This window comes from Heterocephalus glaber, unplaced genomic scaffold, assembly GCF_053883595.1.
Source record: "Heterocephalus glaber isolate CG9 unplaced genomic scaffold, H.glaber_assembly_v1.0 deba00001666, whole genome shotgun sequence".
Lineage (NCBI taxonomy): Eukaryota > Metazoa > Chordata > Mammalia > Rodentia > Bathyergidae > Heterocephalus > Heterocephalus glaber.
The window spans coordinates 16919156-16946373 of record NW_028258406.1 but is presented as its reverse complement, the minus strand read 5'-3'; the positions used below and the strand labels follow the sequence as shown (position 1 = coordinate 16946373).

The 27218-nt window shown below is 38.8% G+C and overlaps 1 protein-coding gene across 1 annotated transcript in view; it reads left to right on the top strand.

Annotated features, from left to right (window-relative positions):
• Nucleotides 1-15356: 15356 nt before the first annotated feature.
• The window catches only part of Htr2a (5-hydroxytryptamine receptor 2A), a 69156-nt gene continuing 57294 nt past the window's right edge, over nucleotides 15357-27218 (top strand). Inside the window, exons 1-2 of the mRNA XM_004844194.3 lie at nucleotides 15357-17149; nucleotides 20073-20273. Of these exons, the coding sequence (XP_004844251.1) occupies nucleotides 16741-17149; nucleotides 20073-20273 (610 nt within the window). The 5' untranslated portion in view covers nucleotides 15357-16740. The remainder of the gene's footprint in view (nucleotides 17150-20072; nucleotides 20274-27218) is intronic.

The window sequence follows — 27218 nt, the reverse complement described above, 5'->3', positions numbered from 1 at the left end:
ACAATGAGACTACAATCCCAAGAACACCAATAGAAAGAAGCTACCAGACAAGGCAAGCAATTAAACAGAAGGGAAAGACAGGAAACCAGCAATAGGAAAACAATATGACAAGGATAACCCAATACATATCAGTTATAACCATCAATGTAAATGGTCTCAATTCACCACTTGAAAGAAATAGACTGAAAGAATGGATTGAACATTTTTTCCGTGGGTACTCTGCTGTACAGGAACACTGGCCTTACCTTGTGGAGACCAAGGAACTCTCACCCTGCCTAATCTAGGTGGCTATGGGAGACTTACTACTCCTCTGAGGGTTTCTTGAGGAGTCATTGATATGGAGAGGTAATTTTTGAACTTTGCAAGAAGATTCTAAGAGAAACAAGAACAAGGCCAAAGAGGTCATTTTATGACTTGGGTCAAGTACTTCAAGAGTGAGTAGAGACAGGCAGGTCTGCCCACACCCTACGGAGGTCCCCAGTCGCAAGGAACACACACCGAATCAGCCCGCTGGAGACAGGTAGGTCTGTGCACGCCCTACCGAGGTCCTGAGTCATGCAGAAGACACTGAATCACCCCGCTGCAGACAGGCAGCCACCTGATTACACAATACAAAGACGCAGAAGATACCAGACCACCAGACCAAGGTACTGAGTCCCACTGTTCTCGGCCCAGAGGTAGGGGCTTCTGAGCCATCATCCCACTGCTCCTGGTCCAGAGGAAGGGGCTTCCCAGTCACCATCCCTCCCAATGCTCCAAGCCCAGAGGAAAGGGCTTTTGGGCCACATTCTGTCCCACTGCTCCTGGCCCAGAGGAAGAGGCTTCTGAGCCACCATCCCACTGCTCCTGGTCCAGAGGAAGGGGTTTCCCAGCCAGCATCCCTCCGTCTGCTCCCAGCCCACAGGAAAGGGCTTTTGGGTCACCATCCCTACTGCTGCTCCCGGCCCCTGTCGCAACTCACCCAGCTCAGAGGAGGTAATGCGTGCAGGCGCTAACAGCCCCCCGCACCAGTCGAAATGAGAAAACATGTAACTAAGTCTCAAAACCAGACTTCCAGATCACCTACAGCAACCCCAAAGGGAAATGAGATGGAACACTCTGATACTTGACCACCTGGACCCACTGAACTGGCAACAAAAGGGGATCTGGAAAAAATGAAATCAGAAATAATTTCTCAGATAACAGGAGAAACTGTGCCCCTAGTGCAAGACATGATTAATAAATCTAGAGAGGAGCTCAGGAACATGATGGAATCCCAACATAAGAAACAAATGGTATCCATAAAACAGATGCAAATAGATCTCCAGGACATGAAAAATTCCATTGAAAGTCTACACAGCAGAACGACCCAATGTGAGGACAGAATTTCAGATATAAAAGATAAGATTGCAATTAGTGATCAGGAAAAGAAAAATTGCTTCAAAATTATAAGGGAACATGAAAAATCAATCCAGCAGCTGCTAGATGATGCAAAAAAGAACAACGTAAGACTGATTGGGCTCAATGAAGAAACAGGAGAGAGTGCAGATGCCATAAAAAAACTCTTCACAGAAATAATGGCAGAAAACTTCCCAAGCAGGGGAAAAGAGCTTGACATACAGATAAGTGAGGCATATAGGACTCCAAATAGCCTTGATCAAGAAAAATCTACACATAGACATATAATTATTAAGATTCCAGAAACACAACAGAAGAACAAAGTTCTCCAAGCAGTCAGAGAAAAGAAACAAATCACATACAAAGGAAAGCCCATCAGAATCACAGCAGACTTCTCAACACAAACCATCAAGGCAAGAAGAGCTTGGAGTGACATATTCCAAGCCCTAAAAGAAAACAGCCTCCAACCCAGATTGATGTGCCCTGCAAAACTATCTTTCAAAATGGATGGAGAAATAAGATACTTTCATGACAAGGAGCACTTTAGGAACTTCGTGAAGACCAAACCAGCACTCCAAAGAATTTTACACAATAGCCTAGGAACAGACATTGAAGATCACAACCCCAGGAAGCAAAGCAGAATGAACCCATCTGGCATGAAAAGAAATTAAATGTAAAGGGGGAGAACCCAACAAAAAGAAAAAGTCATGGCAATGACAAGTCAATACGTTTCAGTTATAACCATCAATGTTTATGGTCTCAATTCACCAATCCAAAGAAATAGACTGACAGAATGGGTCAAGAAGCAAAATCCAACAATATGCTGCATACAAGAAAGACACTTAATTCAAAAGGAAATTCATAGACTGAAAGTTAAAGGGTGGAAAACAATACTCCATGCGACAGGAACCCAAAAAAAAGCAGGAGTAGCTTTCCTCTTTGCAGATCAAGTAGATTTCAAACCAACACTGATTAAGAGAGATGAAGAAGGACACTACATCCTTGTAAAGGGAACAATCCAAGAGGAAGAGATGACAATCATAAATATCTATGCACCAAACACTAGTGTGCCCAACTATATAAAACAAATACTAACAGACATGAAAAGTCATATATGCATGAATACAATAGTAGTGGGGGACCTCAACACCCCACTGTCACAAATAGATAGATCAACTAGACTAAAAATAAGTCATGAAATACTAGAACTCAATCGAACTCATGAACAAAAGAACTTAACAGATGTTCACAGAATCTTCCACCCCACAAAATCAGAATACACATTCTTCTCAGCTGCACATGGGTCATTCTCAAAAATACACCACATACTCACACACAGAACATGTTTAAGAAAGTGCAAAGGAATTGAAGTTATCCCCTGTACATTATCAGACCACAGTGCGATGAAATTGGAGATCCATAGCAAAAGAAACTCAAAAAAGTTCATAAACATGTGGAAATTGAACAACACACTTCTGAATAACCAATGGGTCACAGAGGAAATTAAACAAAAAATCAGACAGTTCCTTCAATTAAATGACAATGACAATACAACATATCAGAATCTATGGGACACAATGAAAGCTGTCTTACAAGGGAAATTCATAGCAGTGAATACTCATATTAGGAAAACAGAGCGAGCCCAATTAAACAACCTGATGCTGAACTTCAAGCTTCTAGAAAAAGAAGAGCAGGACAACCCCAAAGCTCATACAAGGGAGGAAATTATAAAGATCAGAGGAGAAATCAATGCAATGGAGACTAAGAGAACAATACAAAAAATCAATGAAGCCAAGAGTTGGTTCTTTGAAAGAATCAACAAAATTGATAAACCTTTAGTCAACCTTGTCAGAAAAAGGAAAGAAAAGGCCCAAATCATGCAATTAGGAATGAAAAGGGTGAAATGAAAACAGACCCAGCAGAAATCCAGAGGATCATCAATACCTACTTCCAGACCCTATACGCCAATAAGATGGACAACACAGAAGAAATGGACAGATTCCTAGATACATATGAATTACCAAAGTTGAATGAAAAAGACCTAAAAATTCTAAACAACACAATATCAACCAATGAAATTGAAAATGTAATTAAAAACTTATCAACTAAGAAAAGCCCGGGCCCTGATGGCTTCACTGCTGAATTCTACAAGACATTTAGAGAGGAACTGCTGCCACTACTGTTTAAACTCTTCAATGAAATTGAAAGGGAAGCAATACTCCCAAATTCATTCCTGGAAGCAAGCATCACCTTGATCCCCAAAGCAGAGAAAGACCCAACTGAAAAAGAGAACTATAGGCCAATCTCACTAATGAACATAGATGCCAAAATCCTTAATAAGATACTGGGAAACAGAATGCAGAAGATCATCAAGAAGATCATACACCCTGATCAAGTGGGATTCATCCCAGGGATGCAGGGATGGTTCAATATACGCAAATCAATTAATGTAATACACTATATCAATAGAGCCAAGGACAAAAACCATATGATTATCTCCATAGACACAGAAAAAGCATTTGACAAAATGCAACATGCATTTATGATAAAAACCCTACAAAAAATTGGAATAGATGGTCTCTACCTCAAACTGATAAAACCCATCTATGAAAAACCAACAGCCAATATCATACTAAATGGTCCAAAACTGAAATCCTTCACACTCAAATCAGGAACAAGACAAGGATGTCCACTATCACCACTCTTGTTCAATATAGTTCTGGAAACATTACCCATGGCAAATAGACTAGAGAAAGAAATAAAAGGAATAAAGATAGGAAATGAAGAAGTCAAACTGTCATTATTTGCAGATAACATGATACTCTATATAGAAGACCCCAAAAACTCCACCAAAAGTCTTCTAGACTTAATAACCAAATTCAGTCAAGTAGCTGCTTACAAGGTTAACACACAAAAATCAATAGCTTTCCTCTACACCAATGACAGACTCACTGAGAGAGAAATAGGGCAAATAATTCCTTTCACAATAGCATCCAAAAAACTGAAATACCTAGGAATCATCCTAATTTAAGAAATCAAAGACCTCTTCTCTGAAAACTATGGCACTCTGAAAAGAGAGATTGAAGATGATATCAGAAAATGGACAGACATCCCCTGCTCCTGGGTAGGAAAGATTAATATAGTGAAAATGGCCATACTTTCAAAACTGCTATATAGATTTAATCCAATTCCAATTAAGATCCCAGCAGGATACTTCATAGACCTCGAGAAAACAATCCAAAAATTCATTTGGAACAAGAAGAGACCCAGAATAGCAAAAGCAATTCTAGGTAACAGAGACATGGCAGGGGGTATCACAATCCCCAACCTGCAACTCTACTACAAAGCTACTGTGATAAAAACAGCATGGTACTGGCAAAGAAACAGACCTGGGGACCAGTGGAACAGATTAGAAGATGCAGAAACAACGCCAGACACACTCAACCATCTCATCTTCGACAAAGGAGCCAAACACCCTCACTGGAGGAAAGATAGCCTCTTTAATAAATGGTGCTGGAAGAATTAGGCTTCAACTTGCCAAAGATTAAAACTAGACCTATATCTCTCACCATGCACTAAACTAAAATCCAAATGGATTAAAGATCTAAATATTAAAATAGAAGCTCTGAACCAGTTGGAACAGAGGTTAGGTAGAACCCTTCAAGACATTGGTGTAGAAAAAGATTTTATGAACAAAACCTCAGTTGCCCATGAACTAGCACAAACAATCAACAAATGGGATCTCTTCTTATCAAAAAGCTTCTGCACAGCAAGAGAAACCACCAGCAGTGTGAAGAGACAACCCACAATGTGGGAAAAAATCTTCACCTGCTCTTCCTCAGACAAAGGTCTACTATCTCAAATCTATAAAGAACTTAAAAAGATCAGACCTCCCTAATTTAAAGACCCAATCCAAAAATGGGCATCTGAAATGAACAGACATTTCTCAGACAAAGAAGTAGAAATAGCAAATAAATACATGAGAAAATGCTCAACATCACTGGTCATTTGAGAGATGCAAATGAAAACAACACTGAGATTCCACTTCACTCCAGAAAGAATGGCTGCTATCACGAAATCAACCAATAACAAATGCTGGTGGGGCTGTGGGGAAAGATGAACCCTGCTCCACTGCTGGTGGGAGTATAGACTGGTGCAAGCACTGTGGAAATCAGTATGGAGATACCTCAAAGAACTAGGACTGGAAGTTCCATTTGACCCCGCTATTCCCCTGCTGGGGATCTTCCCCAAAGAATTAAAAGAATCATACCACAGTGATTTATGTGCACCCATGTTCATAGCAGTGCAGTTTGTAATAGCTAAAACTTGGAAACAGCCCAAATGCTCATCAACTGGAGACTGAATAAAGAAAATGTGGTTTTTTTAATAAAGTGGAGTACTACTCAGCCATAAAAAATGAGAAATTAGAGACATTTATAGCTAAGTGGATGCACACTGAGGCGATACACTTAAGTGAAATAAATAGGACTCACATGTGTAGATACCAAATAGTTTCTCTGATGTGAGAAACTGAAAGTGTAAATAAGAACTAAATGTATAATAGGTAATGTGAAACAGGAAGAAAAGGGGCAAAGGGGAAGGAAGTGGGAGGGCTAGGGGAAAGGATAGAAGAGAATGGGATTAATATGAGAAAATGGAAAAATAGGAACAAAATCTTTGTAAAAAGGGAGGAATAGAGGGGTTGAAGGGAGGGCTGGGCAAGGGTGAAAAAATAAGAACCAAGAGAGACTATGTAAAGGTGCAAATTTCCAATGATGAATGTCATTATATTGTATACCTAAAATGTATCAATGATTAGAATGAATAATCGATAATGTAAAATAGGAAGAAATGGTCCAAAGGGGTAGGGGTAGTGGGAGGGGCAGGGGAAAGGAAAGAAGGGAAAGGAAAAATGATGAGAAATGGAAAAAATGGAAATAAAGTCTTTGTAAATAGGGAAGGGTGGAGGGTGTGAAGGGAGGGCTAGGAATGGGGAAAACATAAGAACCAGGATGCATTATGTAAAGGTATAATTCCCAATGAGAAATGTAATTGTGTTGTATACCTACAATGTACCAATAAAAGAATTTAATACAAAAAAAAAAAAAGAATGGATTGAACACCAAGATCCAACAATTTGCTACATACAGGGAACACATTTAACTCAAAAAGAAATTCATAGACTGAAAGTTAAAGGATGGAAAACAATATTTCAGGTGACAGGAATCCAGAAAAAGCAGAGGTAACTATTCTATTTACAGACAAAGTGAACTGCAAGCCAGTACTGATGCAGAGAGACAAAGAATGTCACTACATACTTGTAAAGGGAAAACTTCAAGAGAAAGAGATAACATTCATAAATATATATGCACCCAATACTAGTGTTCCCAACTATATAAAATGAATATTAATATACATGAACATCAAATAAACACTAATACTATTGTAATGGGGGACCTCAATACTCCACTGTCACAAATAGATAGATCAACTAGACAATAAATCAACAAAGAAATATCAGAACTGAACCAAACCTGTGAACAAATGGACTTAGTAGATGTCTACAGGGTGTTCCACCCCACAACATCAGAATACACATTATTCTCAGCTGTGCATGGGATGTTCTCCAAAGTAGACCACATACTAGCTCATAGAACATGCTTAAGTAAATGCAAGTGAATTGAAATTATCCTGTGTATATTATTAAACAATAGTGCAATAAAGTTGGAAATCAATGGCAAAATAAACCACAAAAACTACATAAACACATGGAAATTAAATAACATCCTCCTGAACAACCAATGGGTCACAGATGAAACTAAAGGAGAAATTAGACAATTTCAATAATTAAATGATAATACTGATACAACATAATATAACTTATGGGATACTATGAAAGTAGTCCTATGAGGGATATTTGTAGCAGTGAACTCTCACATCAGGAAAACAGAGTGAGCTAAAACAAACAACCTAAAGCTGAACCTTAAACTTCTAGAAAAAGAAGAACAAGTCAAGCCCAAAGCTCATATGAGGGAGGAAATCGTAAAGATCAGAGAAGAAGTTAATTCAATTGAGACTAAGAAAACAATACAAAGAATCAACAAATCAAAGAGTTGGTTCTTTGAGAGATTAAATAAAATTGATAAACCCTTAACTAACCTTGTCAAAAAGAGGACAGAAAAGATTCAAATCCATGCAATTAGGAATGAAAAGGATGAAATCACAATGGATCCTGAAGAAATCCAGATCATCAATACTTACTTTGGGAATCTTTATTCTAATAAGATGGAAAACACAGAAAAAATGGACAAATCCCTAGATATACATGAATTATCAAAGCTGAATCATGAAGATATAAAAATGCTAAATAACCCAATATCAGTCAATGAAATTGAAGATGGAATTAAAAACCTACCAACAAGGAAAAGTACCAGAGACCTCTACAGTAGGTTCTGATCTCCTGCTTGGTGCTGCGGTGCAAGGCTGAGAGAAAAACTAAAAGACAGAACTAAAGAGACAGAGAAACAGGGATCCAGGACAGCCAATCCTGCTCAACCAGCAAAGGTGGTGGTCAATCCAAGCCACTGATTTTTATTGGTAATAAAATTGGGCTAAAAGCAAACTATGTGTAAGGACATGCAGTCATGCAGTTGCTATGGATACTAATGTAAACACAGCTTATAAAGGAAAAAACAAATCATTTTCAAATTAGGAACAGAATAGACAAAATATGGGGTTGTAATTAGAACTTTGTCCTTCTAGTTACAAAGGTCTTAGTCATGGGAATGGAATTTGGGTGCGAGTCACTCTGACCTTGACATGTAGGCTTCCGCTGGACTCGCTTCTCAAAACAAGCCAATTGTGGGATTAACTCTTTATAGCCTGCTTTGGGCATAATCAATAAAGCAATCTCCCACAGAAAATCTCAGGTCCTGATGGATTCACAGCTGAATTCTACAAGAAATTTAAAGAAGATCTAATGGCACCACTCCTCAAAATCTTTAATGAAATTGAAAGAGAAGCAATACTCCCAAAGTTATTCCTGGAAGCAAGTATTACCCTCATAACAAAATCAGAGAAGAACCCAACCAAAAAGGAGAACTACAGGCCAATCTCCTTAATCAAGATATTGGCATTTAGAATAAGATACTGGCAGATAGAATGCCACAAATCATCAAGAAGATTATACACCTTAACCAAGTAGGATTCATCCCAGGGATGCAGGAATGGTTCAACACATGCAAATCAAGAAATGTAATACACCACATCAACAGAGCCAAGGACAAAAATTACGTGATCATCTCAATAGACCCAGAAAAAGCATTTGACAAAGTTCAACATCCATTCATGATAAAAATTAAAACCTACAGAAAATGGGAATAGTCTTTATCTCAATCTGATAAAAGCCATCTATGAAAAACAAACAACCAACATCATTCTAAATGGTCAAAAACTGAAAGCTTTCATTCTACAATCAGGAACAAAACAAGGATATCCACTATCACCACTCTATTCAGTATAGTTTTGGATACATTAGCCAGAGCGATTAGACAAGAGAAAGAAATAAAAGGAATACAGATAAGAAAGGAAGAAGTTTAACTATCATTATTTGTAGATGACATGATATTCTGTATAGAAGACCCCAAAAATTCCTCCAAAAGACTTCTTGATTTAATAACAAAATTCAATCTTGTGGCTAGATACAAATCAACACTCAAAAATGAATAACATTCCTGTACCCAAATTACAAACTTACTGAGAGAGAAATTAGGGAAACCTCACCTTTCACAACAACACAGAAAAAAAATGAAATACTTAGGAATCAATCTAACAAAGGAAGTAAAAGATATTTACAGTGAAAACTACAGTACTCTGAAAAAAAGAGATCAAAGAGGGTATCAGAAAATGTAATGACATCCCTTTTTCTTGGGTAGGAAGAACATAGTAAAAATGGCCATACTTCCAAAATTGTGATACAGATTTAATGCAGTCCTAATCAAAATACCAATAGCATGCTTCACAGAACTAAAGAATACAATCCTAAGATTCATTTGGAACCAGAAGGGGCCCAGAGTAGCAAAAATAATTCTAGGCAACAAAGGCAAGGCAGGGAGCATCACAATCCCTGAGTTAAAATTATACTACAGAGCTACTGTGATAAAAATATCATGGTACTGGCAAAAAAACAAAAACCAAAAACCAGACCCGAGGATCAATGGAACAGATTAGAAGATGTAGAAGCAACCCCAAACAGACTCAACCACCTTATCTTTGACAATTGGGCCAAACATTTTCACTGGAAGAAAGATAGCCTCTTAAATAAATGGTGCTGGGAAAAGTGGTTTTCCACATGCCAAAAACTAAAACTAAACCCATGTTTCTCACCGTGCACTAAAATCAAAATGGATCAAAGATCTAAATATTGAAACAGAAACACTAAATCTACTGGAAGCAAGAAGAGGTAGAACACCTGAACACAAAGGTATAGGGAAAGACTTTATGAACAAAACCCTGATTGCACAGAAAATATTATGTGGAATCAACAACTAGGATCTCATCTTATTAAAAAGCTTTTGCACAGCAAAAGGAATCACCAACAGAGCAAAGAGACAACCAACAGAGTGTGAAAAATTTTTGCAGCTGTTCCTCAGACAAAATACAGATATCTAGACTACACAAAGAACTAAAAAAAAATCAAACTCTCCAAATTTAAAGACACAATACAAAAATAGGTATATAAAATGAATACACACATCTCAGTCTGAGAAGTACATGTGGCAAATAAATGTATGAAAAAATGTTCAACATCTTTGGTCATTCGAGAGATACAAATTAAAACAACACTGAGATTCCAGATTCTTTCAGAAAGAATGGCTGCTATCAAGAAATCAACCAATAACAAATGCTGGTGGTGCTGTGGGGAAAAAAGAACCCATCTCCACTGTTGGTGGGAGTATAGAATGGTGCAGCCACTGTGGCAATCAGTGTGAGGTTCCTCAAACACTAGGACTAGAGGTTCAATTTGATCCAGCTATCCCTCTTCTTGGTATCTTCCTGAAAAAACTAAAACTATCACACCACAGTGATACATGCACACCTATGTTCACATTAGCACACTTTGTAATAGCTAAATCTTGGAAACAACCCAAATACCTATCACCCAGTGAATGGATAGAGAAGATGTGGATTTTTTTATACAATGGAGTACTACTCAGCCATAAACTTGAGACATTTATAGCTAAATGGATGCACCCAGAGACCATCCTCTTAAGTGAAAAAAATCGGACACGTGTAAATATCACATTGTTTCTCTGGTGTGAGAAACTGAAAGGGTAAAAATGGACTAAAACACAGATAATGTGAAATAGGAAGAAAAGTTCAAATGGGAAGGGGCACTAGGGAGGGGAGAAGGAGAAAGGAAGAAAGAGAAGAGAAAAAATGAGACTAGAAAGGTAAAACAGAAACAAATCTTTTATAAACAAGGAGGGGAAGAAGGGTTGAAGGAAGAGGAGGGGAACAGAAAAACGAATTAAGATATACCATGTACAGACACAAATTCCCTATCATGAATGTTACCATTATGTATATCTAAACTGTACAAATGAACTTAATTAAAAATTAAAAATTTTAAAGAAAAGTAGCATTCTGAAATAAAATGTGCAATCCTATCTTAGACAGCACAGTTGAGCATAATCTGAAATAAAAACATAATAAGAAGAGTAATTTTATCTCAATGTATAGTGTGGCTGTATGAAATTGAAGTAATCTTCGGATCCACTTCAGTGGTTTCTAGGACTTTCATCTGAGATATTAATAGAAGGCCCAATGGCTTAACTTATTGGATCATCAATATTAGTTGGACAAAAAATTCCAATAACTTGAATTTGAAAAGTGGCCTTGTGAGGTGAGAATTTTTTGATATACTGATGTCTTCCCAAGGAAGGCAGCATTTCATATTCGTATTGCATCACATGTGGCTGCTGAACCCACTTTGAAACAGAGGAGCCAAATAAATGTATTTCACATTGTCAAATTCCAGACCTTTATCCCACACTGCTACTCACCATTAAGGAATGAGAACTCCAGGACACAATCAGGTCTCACTGCTAAAAGATACAACAACTAGAAAAAGAAACAAAGAGATTAAAAATCTATCCTCTGTGTAATGAACTCTCATTATTTTCCTTTTATTTGTATTTCTTTCCTCCCATAGGCTGCTTTTCTCATAGTGCTTATTTGTTAAAATTTATCCAAAGAGTTCCTTTCATTGGGTAAGTAATTCAACTGTCAGTTTCTTCATCCTCCACGCCATTAAGTGGAACAAGACTGGGGCTCAGAGGAGAGCTCCACCAGAATTTTTAGAAATGGTTCTAATCAACCTACAGGACCCTCACAACTTAAGCAGTCCCATGCCCCACTTAGGAATAAGAAGTAAATTTGCCTCAAATATCCCCTTGGCATACACCGTAGACACCTAACAATTGGTGCTGGAACAAAATTTGAGATCTTAGCCAAATATGTTTATGATTCAACTATTAGACATCTTCATAATATTTTGTGAGAGTAATTCTTTGAAATGCGCAGAAATATTTTGCCTCAGCTCTGTGTTTTTCTAATGAGGAAGGTTATCATCCTGCTCTATAGTGAAAATTGAAGTGATAATATATTCATTTCTCCTAAACCTTGGTCGTGTCTGCTAGTAAATTATTTCAGAAAATATTCTGTTAGGTCACTGACTGACTAGGGTGCTCGTTGCCTTAACCAGATTAAGAGTGGACCAAACGTCCTCCTCATGACCTGAATTAAAGATGAGGCCTCCGGAGGGATCTAAGCATGACTTAGGCACCAGAGCCAATGTGGCCAAATAAAATATAGCAAAAAAATAGATAAACCAGGAAGCATCTCCCATTAAGGGGTCATCATTGGGCAAGATCTGTATTTGGGAGAGAGGTCCATTCCATAATCCCAGTGAAGCTGGTTGATTGTGTTCTTCTGACTCCTCCACACAGGGGTGGGCAGGTGATGCAGACTGGCCAATTCAGGTACTCCATGAGCCCTAGCTACCATGACTAGTTCAGACAGGGCCATGTGACCAATGTAGGTCCCATCAGGGTCCTCCCTGCAAGTGAAAAATTAGTATCGCAAGGTTAAATCCTTTTTCATGAGCTGCAAGTAATGTTTTGCTGGATTCTCCTGCCCTATTACATCTTTAAATTTTAGTTTTGAAATGCAATGCTTTCCCCAGGCCCTCTGTTCTTCTATATTAAACTCTAAAAAAGTAAATGGTAGAATAATGACCTGAAAAGATGTCTATCCCTTAATCCTTCAAATCTGTAAATATGTTACTTTCAAATGTAAGTACGACTTTGGAGATGTGGTTAAAGTTGAGGACCTTGAGATGGAGAGAGTATCCTGGATTTTCAAAGGGGATTCAATGTAATCTATGAGTCTTTGAAAGCAGAGAACCTTTTGCATCATAAAGAACCAGCATGAGAAGGGCTCGATTTTTGATTGCTGGCACATGCCTGAAATCACGGCACTCTGGAGGCCAAGGCAGGAGGATGGGTATGAGTTTTGATACAGCCTGACAACATAGCAAATTCAAGGCCAGCCTGAACTACAGAGCAAGACCCTGCCTCAAAAAACTTAAATAAATAAATAAATAAATAATCAGCCAAATTTAGCTCATATTGTTTTGTCTATAACAATCATAAAACTACAATAAGAACTGCAAATAATCTTAGTTACTAATAAGTATTTCACTGTATACATAAGAAATTCACTGACTAGTTTCAACATGACTAGAAGCCTAACTGTTCATAATTCTCTGAGAACATTAGGAGAACAGAAATCCATAACACAAAATTTTACAAGAAGATTTAGAGTAACTTTCCAACACCAGAGTTTTTAAATAACACTGCCTTTTGCTCATTTTAATTAAATTAAAATAACACTGCATTGAGCAAAGTAATGAAAAAATTAGAGATCATAGTTTTCTCCCTAATTGTTTTTAATATATGTTAATAATTAAATCAAAACACATCTCTACTGAGAAACTTCCATCATGAGAATGTCATGCTTGTTATTAAGAGAGGACAGACATGTAAATAGGTAATTATAAATCAGCCACACACTCATTCATTCAGTATATTTAAGCAGCAACCAAATGGCCAGTCCTGAACAAGAGAGACATAATGCTTGCATTTATGGAGCTTACATACAATGTATGAGTATTAAAATGGAAGGCTAAGGAAGATATTATAGTCTTTGCCTCTACTGAGGAAAGAAGGCCACAGTAACCTTAATAAGAAAAATAAGAATAATAGAAACTAATCTTTATTATGTGTTATAATGTGCCGGCACATATGTAAATTTATTTTGCTATCAAATTAGTCCTCTGAAGTATATTAGTAATATTTCTTATTTACAGAGAAGGAAACTAAAACCTAGAGATTAAAGAATTTAAGCAGGTTCACGTGAATAGTAAGAGGTAGGCAGGCCTGGTGTTCTCAGAAGCCATAACTTTGGAATTGAGCTTCAAAACTGACTAGGATTTTTCCAGAAGGACACAAAGAGAAGGGTGGTGAGAGCATTCCAGACACAGGAGACTACAAGGATAGACACATAAAGAAACATTAAAGTGCAGAGAGGCTACTCATGGAGGGAGAAACAAAAGTGCAGGTCTGGAAAGTAGGGACACTGCATGAAGAGCAAAATAAGAAAGGAGCCATACACTCCCTAGATAGAGGCTGAAGGAGTCTAGACAAGGAAGCAGTGCCAATAAGAATATTAGTAAGAGTAAAACAGCTAACATGTATTAAACATCCTATACACTAGACATGAGCTAAATAAGCAAATTATCTGATTCCAGCTTCACTGTGACCTCAGGAGGAAGGTGCCGCCATTGCCTCTCGTGCCAGGGAGAACACTGAGCTCAAAAGGAAGCCTTTGGACTGCTCGAGGCTGTCATATTTAAGAGCCACAGAGCTGGGACTCAGAACCAAGGAATGGTGATTCCCAAACCTGTGCTCTCAGCTGCCTGCTGCAGGGAACACACATGTGATGTGCAGGGACAGGAGAACAGTGACAGAGCAGCGAGGGAGAGACTAATACACTTGCCCCAGAGGCAGATGAAGCAGCCCTCAACCACAGAATGACTAGCTGTGGGCCGGAGCTGAGGAGATTTGAGAAATATGTACACAGAGGTAGCACTGGAGACTCAGTGAGATACGGCAGCAACAAGAAGGGAAGGATATTGGATTATAGCCAGCTGTCTAAAGAGATGGTGACTCTGTGAACAGGAGTGGAAATAAGCCTGGAGAAAGGTGGGGGGTGGAGAATGACAGAAAATGCTGAGGTCAAGGTCAGCAAGGCTATAAAGGGAAGAATCCAGAGGTCTGGAACTCATGGAAATAATCTGCTAAGGAGTTACAGATTTGGCCATAAACAATATTTTGAAGGCTTGAGAGTACCTGAAGTGTCTAAGAAAGAATGTAAAGAATAAGAGAGGATGATAAGAAACAGAAACCTAGAAAACCCCATCTATTCCAGAAAGAATCCATTTTCTCATCTGTAGCGATGACATATATCTACCTTCTTTAAAAGCCTTCTTGAGAAAGGGCTTCTTCTACATGTAAAGCATAGTATAATTTAAAAGTTGTTTCTGAAAAATCAACTCATTGCCTACCCTATGTAAAGTTTTGAATTTCTTCTGGGTGGTATATTCCCTCTGGAGAAAAAATAAGCTTGTTGAATGGTGTATATATTTAACAATAAATGGAAATAATGCCGATAGTTTATCACAGTTATTGCCACAGATTTCCTGGCCACTCAGCTCCTGTCGTGGATGTCAGTAATTCCACTTGGACGTCACGCTGTTGGCTTTGGATAGAAAAGCTTTGTGCTTCCAGTTCCCAGGACACACTGTTTCTAGCCTTATTGATGCTCTCTCGTCACTTTTCTCCCTTCAGCCTAATAAATTATCGCCATGAGGTTTACCTGCCTTATCAGGAATCGGCATGAAAGGCTAGTTCTTCCTTTTCTCTTTAAAACAAAGGAAAACTTCCCAATGTTAACATGTAGCAAAAAAGAAAGAAAGAAAAGCCTGTTGGGTCCGCCTCCCTGGCTGTTGCTACCTTGCCGCGTATGACACACAGATAGAGGGAGGTCTGAGGAAGCGCTGGAGGCAGCCAGAGAGCAGAGCGGCTCCGTCCCCGTGGTAACCGGGAGCCCCTCAGCTCAGACCGCTCTACCTACTTTCTCCTGTGGTTCTTTTGTGTGACTTTAAGAAGGGCTGGTGAATGATTTCTCAGTGCGTGCCTGCTGAGGCGAGCTACACGGAGAGGGAGGACCCCCGGCGAGTGGTGGCAGAGGAAGCCAACAGGGACCTCACAGGGCTGGAACTGGCTGGACTCTTGCATGCAGTTTTTGAAGGCAGGGAAACAGCAATCAAATTACTACCCTATTGTGGGGCTGGAAGCTCAAGGAGAGGGGTTTCTGCATTGGTTTAATGACCATGAGAGACCGGGCAAGTCACAGAGCAGCCAAATGTGCCTGCTTCACAAGGGTCCTGGGGACACGCGTAAGTTCTTGAGCTACTATATTTTAGTGCTGTGTGATTTTCTTTCTTTCTTTTTTTTACGGTTTGAAATCATGCTTGGCCAAAATGCAATCATTTCCATGAGAATTGCTGGGGTGGAAAGTTATCTACTAATCTCCAGGACTTTTTCTTTGTGCTTTTATTAACTAAGCATAATACAAGCTGAAATCCCTGACAGTAACTGCTGCTGCTCTTCAGACTAAGACTGACTGAGAACTGTTACCTAAAGTGTACCCAGTTACTATGGAATTAACACTGGTCACATTTTTAATTTACTGTTTTAATGTCAACCGCATACATCCCCAGTGGTTTGGATCCCATGCTGTTTTAAAACCGTGGCTCAACTTATGTGATCAGCATATTCACTGAAGGAGATATAGCTAATCAAGATATCTAGTAGTTACAAAACTTTTCTTCTTTGGCCAGTATCACATTTGTCTTCCTAAATTCTCAGAATTCTGCACCATCTGTGGTAAAAGTTCTTTCTGGTTGCCTTTTTTTTTTTTTTTTTGTCACTGCTTTGCTGAAAGCAATACAACCCAACTGTGGACTGCACTGAAATTGTGAAGGGAAGAAATATAAAGAGCCATCACAGTTCTTTAACAGTTATTGTAATAATGGGAGAGAGACAGCCAGCCAAAGGAGCCCCTCGTGTACACCACCTCTAGCACAGTGCAGTGCGGGGATACCAAGATGAGTGATGCGCAGAGGCTGTAACTTGTGAGTCTTTCAACACTTCATTTGCTACAAGTTCCTTCATAGACATGGATATTCCTTGTGAAGAAAATACTTCTTTGAGCTCAACTCCGAACTCCTTAATGCAATTAAATGATGACACAAGGCTCTACGATGCCTTTAACTCTGGAGAAGCGAACATTTCTGATGCATTTAACTGGACAATAGACTCTGAAAATCGAACCAATCTTTCCTGTGAAGGGTCCCTCCCCCCAACATGTTTCTCCTTACTTCATCTCCAGGAAAAAAACTGGTCTGCTTTATTGACAGCTGTAGTGATTATTCTAACCATTGCTGGAAACATACTTGTCATCATGGCTGTGTCCCTAGAGAAAAAGCTGCAGAATGCCACCAACTATTTCCTGATGTCCCTTGCCATAGCTGATATGCTGCTGGGTTTCCTGGTCATGCCTGTGTCCATGTTAACCATCCTATATGGTGAGTGGCTTTCCTTTCCCAGCTGTACTCACACTGGTCACGAAGGGCATGTGCACGCTGTTAGCAGTTAGCAGAGTGGGGCAAGGGGTTCAACTGTAATAGGAGGCTTTTTTTTTTTTGCTACTGGGGATCGAACTCGGGACCTTGTGCTTGAGAGGCAGGCACCAGAACCACTGAGCTAAATCCCCGGCTAGGAGGCTTTTTGTATAGACTACAGTCCACCACGTTATCTTACTTACTTTTTAACTCTTAAGATGATGTTGCACTTGAAAAAAATCAGAAACCTATTATCTGTGATTAATAGTTTTGAGCTTTAAATCAGTTATGTTATGTAGAGAGAATTATAAAGTTGTGTCTTTAAAACATATACTTTATGTGTAAATGATTGTAAATATCCCAATATAGTCATCAAGCAGCAATTTACCCATCATTCTGAATCTGCTTGATTTTTGCTCATTTGTATTCCCACCCAAATATTCCAGCCTTAGGACAGAACAGTTTTATCTTTGTCACAGTTTCCAGCACTTCTAATGGGGTGGTACAACCTTTTCAGTTACCTTGGAACATTTGCAGAGAGAGCATTAGTGGTGGAGTGGGTTTAATGTTAAAATATTCAGTCTGCATTAGAATAAATGAATTGCTCTGGTTTTAATTGTTCCCTGCGCCAGAGAACCTAATTTGCAAATGTCCCTTTGAATTATACCCTGAACTCTTTAAAAATGCATATACATAAACTCCTCCTGTCTGGTTTGAAGGAGGGCAGAAAACAAGTGGAAAGAGATTCATCCTGCTTTCCTCTCAACAGAGTTTGACAGTCAAACATCTCAGCAAGACAGCAAACACTGGAATGGCTTCATTGGGGAGCAGAATGATATATTCTTTCCAAATTATGAGTAATATAGGCAAATTTCTCCTTAGACAGAAAGTGAAGAAGAGATTTTGAGACTGCTGACTTAGGAGCATCAGCAGCTTACCCAGAAGAGCCTGGAGACAGGCTGAGAGCTGTCTTTAAGATGGATTTTCTGGGGGCTGGAGATTTAGTTCAGTGGTTCTGGCTCCTGCTTTGTAAGTGCAAGGTCCCGAGTTCAATCCTCGGTACCCCCCCCCCCAAAAAGAAAGGATTTTCTGGCCAAGTTTTTGAGACTTAAAAAAAAATAATAAAAAATCCACCCAGCCCTCAAGAATGTGGAGAAGAAAGGAGGTGAGCGAGGGAGGGTTGGCTGGCATCAGTCTGTGCAGGGTTGCTAATGCTCATGCAAAGCTAAGCCCCCGCTTGACCATTCAAATGTCGCACGGAAATATGAAATTTGCCTGTCATTTCTCAAGCATTCTGGAGAGGTTTTTCACTTCCTAAAAACCCTGTCTGCACTCAGATGCAAACGCCAGGTGTGTGCGGGGCGGGGGGTGACTTGCAGGAACTGAAAGTGACGCAGGAGGGAGGAGGGCCCCCCCAGACTGGTGGAGCAGGCCAGGGCAGTTATCAAGGACCACCGGTTGGCACCACTCGCTTGGGGTGCAAGGGCGTCCCCTGGTGGCAGCCGCTCGCCCAGAAACCCTTCCAACCCGCCCTGGGAGATCCTCGCTCCTCCCCCAGCCTGCGGGGTGCCGCGCTGTCTTGGCCACGGAAACGCCCACTCCTTATCCCCACCGCGGAAACCCAGACGGAGGTCCGCGGCTGCCTCTTTCCAGAGAAAGCCCCTCCAAGAGCCAACATCAGCACCGAACAGGCTGAGCGGATTTCCCCTCAGGCGCTGCTAAAGAAAAGGCGTTCCTTTCAACTCAAGCACTTTACAAATAATGCAAGTGAAAGGTTCTAAATTAGGGTGATGTTCTGTACCCTTTCCTTTTCTAGTTACCCCCAGTAGCATCTTGGCAGTCAAGAGTACGTTCACAGATTGAGTTTGTGCAGCTTTGGAGTCTGTGATATTGTGAAGGAAGACTGATCTTTATAATTTTCCTTCTTGCATACAGGCAGATCTTACACCATTGCTTATACTTCTACCAAAACCATTTAGCAGTTTGTAGAACCGTTTGCTCCCTTCCAAACTACACAAGAGGACACTTTGCTGATGTCCATAATGCGTCTCCTGTCTTCCTAATGTAGCACGTGAAGTGCTTCTTATATATTGAAATCTTCAGGGACCTTTAAAATGCACTCTCTTTTGAGACAAACCTTGGGTCGCACTCCTGAGAATACTTCAGTTGGGCACTTTGGCCTGGTCTCTAAAGCTCTCCAGCAGATTCTGTGTGCAGCTCTCCTCCAAGTGTGATCCCTGGACCAGCTGCAGCATCCCGTGTTCAGCATTGTCTTCCATTTTCGCACACACTCCAAATTTGAGTTTAACATTCAAAGCATCATTAGGTAATTATTTTTCACTTTTACAAGTAAAGACATATTCCCAACCTGGATTGTTAATCATTTAGTCATTTGCACCAATGCCATCCATGTATTGCCACCATTTTGTGAGAGCAAATGCTTACAATGATGACTAAGATGGGACTAACCTAAGGAGCTAAAATCTGTAGGAAAAAATGTGTGAATAAATAATGACAGTATAATTTGAGAGGTGCTCCCAGAAAGTAACTCAAAACACATCACAACTCTGGGTCATAAGTCATTTTTAAAAATAGTTGTGCTAAGTGGCAGGAGGATGAGAACCCCTGAAGAGGGACAATTTGAGTTTCTCACATGACAGTAATATAATTCCAGACACCAGAAAAACTCAGACCTTGTATTCATCAATCAATGCAATAGTTCAGCACATTTGCCATTAGAGTTTGCCCTGATGTTGAAAATCCTTTATATTGCCCTTTGCAGTCACCTGCGCCTGCCCCCACAATGGAAACTTCTGTCCCCGAGCATAATTCTCATGCCCCAGGAAGCACGAGGTGGCTTACTTGACACTCAGCTTCTGTATTGTAGGGTACCGGTGGCCTCTGCCTAGCAAGCTCTGTGCAGTCTGGATTTACCTGGACGTGCTCTTCTCCACGGCCTCCATCATGCACCTCTGTGCCATCTCTCTTGACCGCTACGTCGCTATCCAGAACCCTATCCACCACAGCCGCTTCAACTCCAGAACTAAGGCATTTCTGAAGATCATTGCTGTTTGGACCATATCCGTAGGTAAGCAGAAACATCTGTCAGAGTCTCACTTGGAATGACAGTTCATGTTTTCCCAGGAGACTTGTTCTGTTTTGTTGCACTGAAACCTGACATCCTGAATCTATTGGGTTTTTTGTTGCAAAATTCCTCCCAACAATAGTAATTACCAGATTTGCCTTAGGAAAGGAAAATCTTTTTGTGTCACTGGCTGACAACGTACATCTGTATTGCTCTGCAAAACCTAAGAATAAAAGCACCGAAAGTGGCAAAATCGGTCATAACTATGCTAATTTCCCCTTCTCTCGCTTTCATGTTCACCAGTCTAAATCCTGGGTGTCCCAGAGACAACTTTTATGATTGCTAAGCTTGGGGTCAATATTAGGGCACAGGTGCTTGTACTAGAGAACATAGATGTCTGGAGTCCAGAGAGAGGTTCCAGGGACTCCAACTCAGAAGGAAAAGGTAAGGACAGAGGAAGGTGGCAACTCGCCCAGGGGCCAGGCACTTCAGCCTGCCTGTGCCTCTGGGTCTCTTTCTCCTCTTTTGATGCCACACACCAAAGGATTTCAACCCACTTCATTTGGGCTGATTCTTGAAGTCACACACTTAACAATCAGGAAAGCCCAGGTGATGCAAGTTAAAGGGGCAGTTCCCACACAGCAATTGTACCTGTCACTCAGCAGGCTCGGTTTTAACCAAAACTTCCCTGAGACTTCTTGCAAAGAAACAAAGCTTTTCAGGCAAAAATTCTCTTTTTACTTAGGGTCGAGTGACTATCAGAATCTACTTCCATGAGAGACTATGAAACTTGCTAAGAGGATGAAATTCAATTATATGTGTGAGGCTACTCACAGCTTTGTAATAACAATACCAAATAAAAATCACCAACATGGCCTTGTAACATCTTATGTTCAGTCTCCATTGTTTCCTTTCCTGCTAACAATGAGAACCAACAATCAGCAGAGTAGTTTTGACCATTTTATAGATGAGGAAACTGGGATCTTAAGAAGAATGAGCTGTGCGAAGCTCCACATCTTGTCACGTGCATAGTGAGAATTTTCTAATTATAATCAGAGCAATACATAGCAATACTTATATAGTTTCCAAATTTTTGAGACGTCTAAACTGTCTTCCACTTTGAACTTCACATTATGGTTTGAGGTAGAGAAAACAGAAGATTCTATTGTGCTTGTTTGATTTGTTTGGGAATCTAAGGATAGAGGTCTTGTGGTTGCTGGGTCACACCTCCAACTTGTATCAGGGCTAGGACGGTAGGTTTCTGACATGGAGCCCTAGCCTTTCTGCTGAATTCATTGCCTTCTTTAGGAAACTTTTTTTTTTATTGGCACAGTACTAGGGATTAAACCCATAGCTTCACACTGAGCTACGTCCCCCACTCTCTTTTTTGGTTGTTGTTGTTTTGTTTTGTTTCTGAGACAGGGTTCTCATAAGTTCTGTAAGCTGGGCTCTTGCCTCAGCCTCCCAGAGTGCTGAGATTGTAGGTGTACACCACCAAACCTAGCAAAAAATAGTTTGCTTGTTTTCTTCTTCCTCCAAGAAAGTGTTTGTGGTCTAGGATTTATTCTACTGGGAACAGGAGAGTAAAGGGCCAGCAGTTCTCAGTCCCAGCTGCACATCAACCTCCCTGGAGAACATTGTAATTGGTTCAATGTGGGGCCAAGTGATTGTAAGGGATAGGCAGGGGAAGGACCACTGAGACAGAGCGTCGGAGAGGAAGAGATGATGCACAAAGAGGGTCACATATACAGCAAATGAAGCAGCAAAGTTCTCAGTAAAAGTACTCTACTTTTACCCCAGTAGATTATCCCATTGGTGAGGTAGCAACTGGTACGGTCAAGGATCTTCCACTCTCAGCCGCACCAAGTCACCCACCTTAGTCAAACTTCATAATAGAACCATTAGTAAAAGCTAATAGTTTCTGAACATCGAGTACAGACCCAGTAGTGTCCAAAACACCTTACAGAAAATCAGCTGCGGAGAAGTCGCACAGGATGACATCACTTACAAATAGGAGTCAATCTGGGACAGTCTGACTCCAAACTCCATGCTTGATATACTACCCAATAAGGCAGTTGCCTCTGGGTCTTTCTGGCAGGTTGCAGTGGTTGTGTCGGTGCTGGCCAAGGGTCATCAATCATCTGTTTGGCCAAAAAATTGTATTGCATATCCATTATGTCCTTGGCACTGGATGTACTAAAGCTTTCCTTTGTTAAAGGAAATCTGATGAGTAAGATATGCATTCAAAGATCTCTCACATGGTGCTATGAGAAAGCAGTTATGGAAACATATAAGAAAACATTATACTAGAATTCTGTGAGGTGAATAGCTGAGGAGGGAACAGGTGGGAAAAGCAAAGTCAAATCTACTGAGAGCCCTAAAGAGGCTCAGCATAAATATTTTCCCAAGTTTTCTTTTAGTAGTTTTGTTTCTATTTGCCCTCTTCCCTGAAAATAAGACCTAGCCAGAAAATAAGCATCCTTGAACACTAGAGATCAAAAATGCCAGCCCCAATCAGCCTATCCTTGCCTTACCTGTTATCACTATTCTCTTGCTCGGTGGCTACTCTGTAACATAGGTAAAGCTGATTGGGGCTGGCATTTTAGATTTCTAATTTTAAAGGCTGATTATTTTCCAGCTAGGTCTTATTTGGGGGGAAGCAGTGTTTGTTGTTTGGGGTTTTGTTTTTTGATTTTTTTGTTCTGTGTGTATGTGTTTTCAACTTAGATCTTTAGTCCAGCTGGAGGTTTTTAAGTTTTCCAGTTTTACTGATGTATAATTGACCAATAAAATTGTTTGATTTTAAGGTGTACAATGGATGCTTTGATATACATACTTTTGTGAAACAATTATCACAATCTAATTAGTTAACTCGCCTACCATTTCATCCAGTTACCGACTGCCTCATGGTGAGAACATTAAGGCAAATTGCAAGAATACAATTCAGTATTATTAATTACAGACATTATACTTTGCATTAGATCCTCTGGACTTACTTATATTATGAGACCGAAAGTTTATATCTATGACTCACATCTCCCTTTTGCCTCTCATCATCCTGCCCCTAGTAACTGCCATTTTGCGCTTCAACTTTTAGGCTCCACGTACAAGTGAGATCATGCAGTATGTATCATTCTCTGACTTATTTCACTTAGCACAATGCCTTCAAGTTCATCCATATTATCACAAATGGCAGAATTTGCTGTGTTTTCATGGCTGCATCATATGGAATTTATGTTTATATATGATCTAAATTTTTTGATTACCAGTAATTGAAGTACTTTCAGTATCTATTAATATAATCAGCTTTTCCCCTTCAGTTTATTGATCTAATCAGTTTTCTGGTAAATTTCTGAGTATTGAACTGCACATGCATTTCTAGAATATATTCATAAATACTAGGTTTGGACAACTTTTGGCTGGTTGGTTACTTTTACAAGACTTATTTTTCTAGCATCATTAAATGAATTTGAGTAGTTTCCTCCCCCACCATGTCTTTAACTATGTAAGTAGGATCTATGCATTATTAAAAGGCTATGTATAACTTATCCTGGTGCCTTTTTAAATGATATTTTATATACATCTCTAACCACTTCTATAGTTATTATTCCATTTATATTTTCTACCTCTTCTTTGAGCTATGAGCTACATAACCTAAGAGGTGGAAAATATATACAAATTTTAAGTTATCTTTTATATTATTTTTAAATCATTAATTGTCCCACTTTATATTTAGTGATGTTTTTGCTTTAAAAATCAACTCCATCTGATTAGTATAACTATGTCAGATTTTTTAATTATCATTTTTCTGGGTATATATTATTCCATCCTATTACTTTCAAATTTGTGACTTTATATTTAAAATGTGTGGTTCATAAGAAGCATATAAATTTGCATTTTGTTTTCACCCAATCTTTATCTTTTAATTGGAGCCTTTATTTTATATCCAATATAAATCAAATGTATTTGGACTTAAATCAGCTCTCTTACGATTCTATTCTCCCATTTGTTCTATATACCAATTTCGTGCCATTGTTGCTTTCATTTGGACTAATTAAGAATTGTTAACTCATCATTCCCTTTTATAAGCTTGTCACTTGTCCATTCTTTTGCATTCTTTTGAACTCAAATAGTCTAAAACAATTCATTTAAACCTCTTTCAAATGTGAAAGATTTAGAACATTTTAACTCCATGTTTATCCTTACCTTTTGTGTTATTTTTTTTTCTGTGTGTATGTTTATAAAACCTGTAAGATATCATTATAGATGTTCTATTCATTTTGCATGCATTTATTTCCACATGGTGATTATTTGTTTCCAGTTATTGCTTTTTCTCATTTTCATGATTCTGCCTAGCTTCCCATTACTTATTCCTGAAGAATTTCCTTTATAAAGTCACATTTTGCTCACCTTTTGTTACCCTAGCTCTTTATCTTGTCTTGACTTAAAACATTTTTATAGAGCTCAACATCGGCAGTTACGTTTCTCTCAGCACTCTGTAGGTAGCATTCCAAAGTTTCTAGATTAAACGACATTGTTTATTTGTGAGAATGCAGCTGACAGTTTTATTGTTGTTCCTTACAAACCACCGCTTCTTGCTACCCCTTGCTGCATTTGAATTTGTCTTTGTGTTCTACCACTTTTGCTATGAAGTCCCTAGATGTGGGTTACCTTTGTTTTTATTTTACATGGGGCTTCTTAAATCCTTTTATTTTACGTGGGGCATCAATTCTTAAATTTGTGCCTTGGTGTCTTTTGTCACCTTGGGAAATCTCTTGGTTATTGTCTTCATATTAATTCCACTCATATTTACTCTCAATTCTGGGACTCAGTTTATATATGATGGACATTTTACCCATGTTTCTTATAATTCAAGCAGTTCTACATTTATGATCTTTTCCCTTATCTCTTCTTGCTTTAGTCTGGATAATTTTACTGATTTTTCTTCTTCTATATTATTAAATCCTAGAATCAGCTAATTTTGTTCTGCTCCTAAACCTATTGATTGTGTTCACATATATTTCTTTGTAGTAGTTCATCTTTTCCTCCCATTTTCGTTAATACTTGTAAATGTCTTCTTCCTTCTCTTTACACCATCCCACTTAGTTTGAATACTTTTCCATTCCTCTCCTTATTAAACTTTAATCAAGTAATTATTAATTTGATATTTCTATTAATATATATCTTAAATAACAATCTCACTAAATTATCTTCTCATTCAACCTGTGCCTCACTTCATAGATTTTTCATAAATTTTTGAGGTAGATTTTTTTAAGGTAAGTTAAAAAGTGTAGAAACAATAAAGAAAAATATAGACATAGCCAGTTAATGAAAAACAATGTTAGTTATGGCTAAAATCAATACAAATAAATCCTCCCCAAAATTTGTAATGAATTGCAGATCAAGAATCAATACCTTTAAGATGCAAAGAGCACCTCCATTTTGATCAGTTTAACCAATAGAGAAACCAAATATACAGGAAATTTATAAAAACAAAATTGGACAAGACATGAAAAATGACCTCTCAGAAGTAATGGAAACATAAAGCAGCAATGTAATACCACTTCTGCCCTATCTAACTGGCAAATAAAGCAAGTGAAAATCCAGGGCTGTTCTGGACGTGAGAGCCTATGTGTTCCCCTGTCTTGTCTCTGCAAATGTGAATGGTTTATTCTTGGACAACCCAGCAAACGCTATTAAAATCTGATCTCCCAGTCAGACTTAAGAGAATCTTTTCCATAGAAAAACAAAGGTACATATAAGAATCTTTAATGTAATAGCTTTTAAAATGGTGGAAAAATGAAAAGATTGGGTTGTGTTTGGATACATTAGTTTCATCTGTTACAGAAAAAATTGGATCTCTTAAAAATATTGGCACTATTTGATATTCAAGTGCAAGAATGTCTATGATGTTAAATGCAAAAGGCAAGTTGGTGTGGGTGTTATACTTGTTATGAGATGGTTCTGTAAAACAATAACAGTAATATGTAAGTAATAATAACAATAATATATGAATATATATACTATGTAGAAACAATGACAAACTGTTGAAATACTTCACACCAAGAAGATGAAGTTTGAATGACAGAATTATCTCTCTTTTACATGTTTCTACACAGTTTTTGTCACAAATATTATTTTTTAAATGTTTGGATGATCAAGAATGAGATGTTTCACCTCCATCTTGAGTCAGAGAGGGCTTCCTGGAGGAACTGGCCAAACTTCGAATCTGTCTAATAAAAGTATCTAATAAATAGAGATCTGGGTAACCACACCACAAATTACTCTTGTTTTCTTGAACTAGGTTATTTGTGATATTTACTGTACCTTTCCTCCCTGCTTATTGCTACCAGTGAAATCATTTTATTGCTTGCTTGGGCTTCCATCTAATTCTAATTGAGGAAAATGAGCATAATTACAATGAAAGTTTCCCATTTGTGAGCTTCTCTGAGTAAAGAAGAGATGGCAAATATTGAGACATTAGATTAAGAATGATCCTGAATTCTCTGTGCATCCCATTTCCCTTCATAAACTTAATTCCCTTGATCAGTGACTTCCCTGCAATTTATAAAATGAGCAAACCCTTTCCTCATGATAGTTGCCTTGCTAACACTATATGAAAAAGAAAAGAGATGCTGCTTTATTTGTTGTCTTTAGCAAAGGTATATATTAGGCAGAAAAAGTGAAAATGACTGCTTCCATATTGTCATATTCTGACAGCCAAGTGAAGACACTTTAAATCTTTTTTCCAGAAATATTACTTCATTTCAGAAAGATATTTGATGCTCCTGGGGTAATTTAGAAGGGGGTCTAAATGGAAAGATTTCCTTTCCCCTCCATGCTAGGCATGACCATGTACTTTCTGCATTATTGCTTTTACAATAGGAGAAAAGGCAAGCTGTGTCACATTTTTTCAGGGCCTTTGCCCTCGTAAGCAGTAACACAATG